The sequence below is a fragment of the Octodon degus genome, unplaced genomic scaffold (genome assembly GCF_000260255.1).
Source record: "Octodon degus isolate 3935 unplaced genomic scaffold, OctDeg1.0 scaffold00048, whole genome shotgun sequence".
NCBI classification, from domain to species: Eukaryota; Metazoa; Chordata; class Mammalia; order Rodentia; family Octodontidae; genus Octodon; species Octodon degus.
The window spans coordinates 10863853-10865939 of NW_004524624.1; the positions used below are offsets into that span (position 1 = coordinate 10863853).

Below are 2087 nucleotides of genomic sequence, written 5' to 3' on the forward strand. Positions count from 1 at the left end.
CGGTCCCTGTGCTTTGCTAAGCTTGTTCTAAGTAGGTGCTTTAGACCACTGAGCCATCTCACCAGCCCCTCAACCCCTTTCTTAATATTTATCTATTTATTTATTTTAGCAGAACCAGGAATTGAACTCAGGTCCTTGCGCTTGCCAGGAAGTGCTTATTCCACTGAGCTATCTCCCCAGGCCCCCCTTTTTAAAATTTTGAGACAGGATCTCCCCAGGTGGCCTAGGTGGGTCTTAAACTTGCAATTCTCATGCCTCAGCCTCCCAAAGTGCCAGGACTATAGGTGCATGCCACCATATCAGCATGGCTCATCTTTTAGATAGTTTTTCTAGCACATAGGATGCGGCCACTCAAGCCCCATCTGTGGCTCCAAGGGCTGTGCTCATCCCCCGACCCTGTGTAGTCTCATCCTGCCCAGTGCTGGGCACCACACCCTGACACATGGCCCCAGCTCCTCACCTCCCTGGCATATTCCTCCTGATCAGTCTTCACAGGGATGATCGCGACTTGGAACGGGGATAGCCACAGGGGCCTGGTTAGGGAGGAACAGGGCAGCACGTTTAGTATCTTGGCAGGGGGGCAGAAGTGTGGCTTCAGGGAGCAAGTGTGAGAAGGCAGCAGCTGCATGTAAAGGGGACAGGACTGCAGCAGGACTATTCCTTTTGGGGGCCAGAGGAAAAATGGAGCATCGGGGTCTCACCATTTCCCCCCACAGCTTTCAGCCAGTATTCCCAGCAGCCTCTCCACAGAGCCCAGCACTGCCCGGTGGATGAGGACGGGATGCTCCAGGCCCCCCGCCTGCCTGTGGAGAAGAGAGCAAGATGGCAGTGTGGTGAAGTGCTATCACTGCACCCAGCGTCCTCTTCCTTCCAGTTTTTGAGAACTAAGCAGCCCTTGCCAGGGAGGGTGTGGAGGACTTCGTTCAGTGCTTAGGGTCAAACACAGAGGGAGCTGCTTAGCCATCACATGGGCTGTCAAGGGAAAAGGGGACAGGGAAGTCTGTACCCCTTATATTGGAGGTTGAATCTCAGGGGCAGCTGGAAGTCCAACTGGATCGTCCCACACTGATGGGGCCGACCCAGGGCATCCCGGAGGTCCACATCAATCTGGAGGAAAAAGATGGAAGATGTGAGCGAGACCAGACCCAGCTGCCCTACTGCCTCCCCGCATCCCCAACATGTGCAGCTGCATCACCCAGGGTCCTGTACCTCTCCCTGCCACACCCACTCTGGCAGTGGCACCTTGCGCTAGGAGCAATGTGAAAACACAGGGGATGTGCATGCTCCAGCCCCTCAATTCCATGTGTTCCTCACCCGACTACACAGCCAGCTGAACTCTTTATCCTGTCACCTCCCCGCAGGGCTAATGCAGCATTCTTCCTCTTTTAGGTGACAGTCATTCCTACTCCTGGCTCTTCAGATTTGCTTAGCTGTTCTCTCACCCCGCCCCTCAGCCGGCCCTCCACTATTTCCTTGTCCAGGTGGCTGTGGCTGTGGCCCAGGCCCCTCACTGCCCTTCCTTCACATCTGTGCTGCTACACCCCACCCCGTAGCACCTTGGCCTCTCACTCCTTCTCAGCACAGAGAAGCTCAGTGCTGCCCACCCTGTGACCTACCACACAGAGGCCAAAGCACAGCCGCACAGCCCGACTGGCTGCACTATGGTGAGCACTGCTGGAGGCTGGCTGGCCCCAGCTGTGCCCGTAACCCTTTGGCTGCCCTAACCAGCCTCACCCATGTTCTCCTTAGGCTTTTTTTTTTTAATGTATTTACAGGGTCCACAGAGTCTCACTCCGTGATTACAGAATCTCAACTGCCTCTCAGCTCACTCCCGGGGGCGGGACCTGCACGGTATGCTGGGGATGGAACCCCAGTCCCTGCGCTCAGCCTAGCAGGCGCTTTAGTCAGCTAACCTATCTGGCTGGCCCTCCCCGGGAACTTTTAAGCCTTTTTTTTCTGTGACAGTATCTTGGTAAACAGTTTATTACAATGATTTAACGTGGTACTTTTTTTGACAATCTCTTTTAAGCTTTATTGGTACATTTTATTTTTTTTTAATATTTATTTTTATTTATTACATTTATTTA

General features: G+C 53.5%; 1 protein-coding gene across 1 annotated transcript in view; it reads right to left on the reverse strand.

Annotated features, from left to right (window-relative positions):
• Positions 1-2087, reverse strand: part of Tars2 (threonyl-tRNA synthetase 2, mitochondrial) — a 19124-nt gene that overhangs the window by 3723 nt on the left and 13314 nt on the right. Inside the window, exons 14-16 of the mRNA XM_004632394.2 lie at positions 1007-1107; positions 702-803; positions 461-533 (exon numbers count right to left, since the gene is read on the reverse strand). Coding sequence (XP_004632451.1) covers positions 461-533; positions 702-803; positions 1007-1107 — 276 coding nt within the window. The remainder of the gene's footprint in view (positions 1-460; positions 534-701; positions 804-1006; positions 1108-2087) is intronic.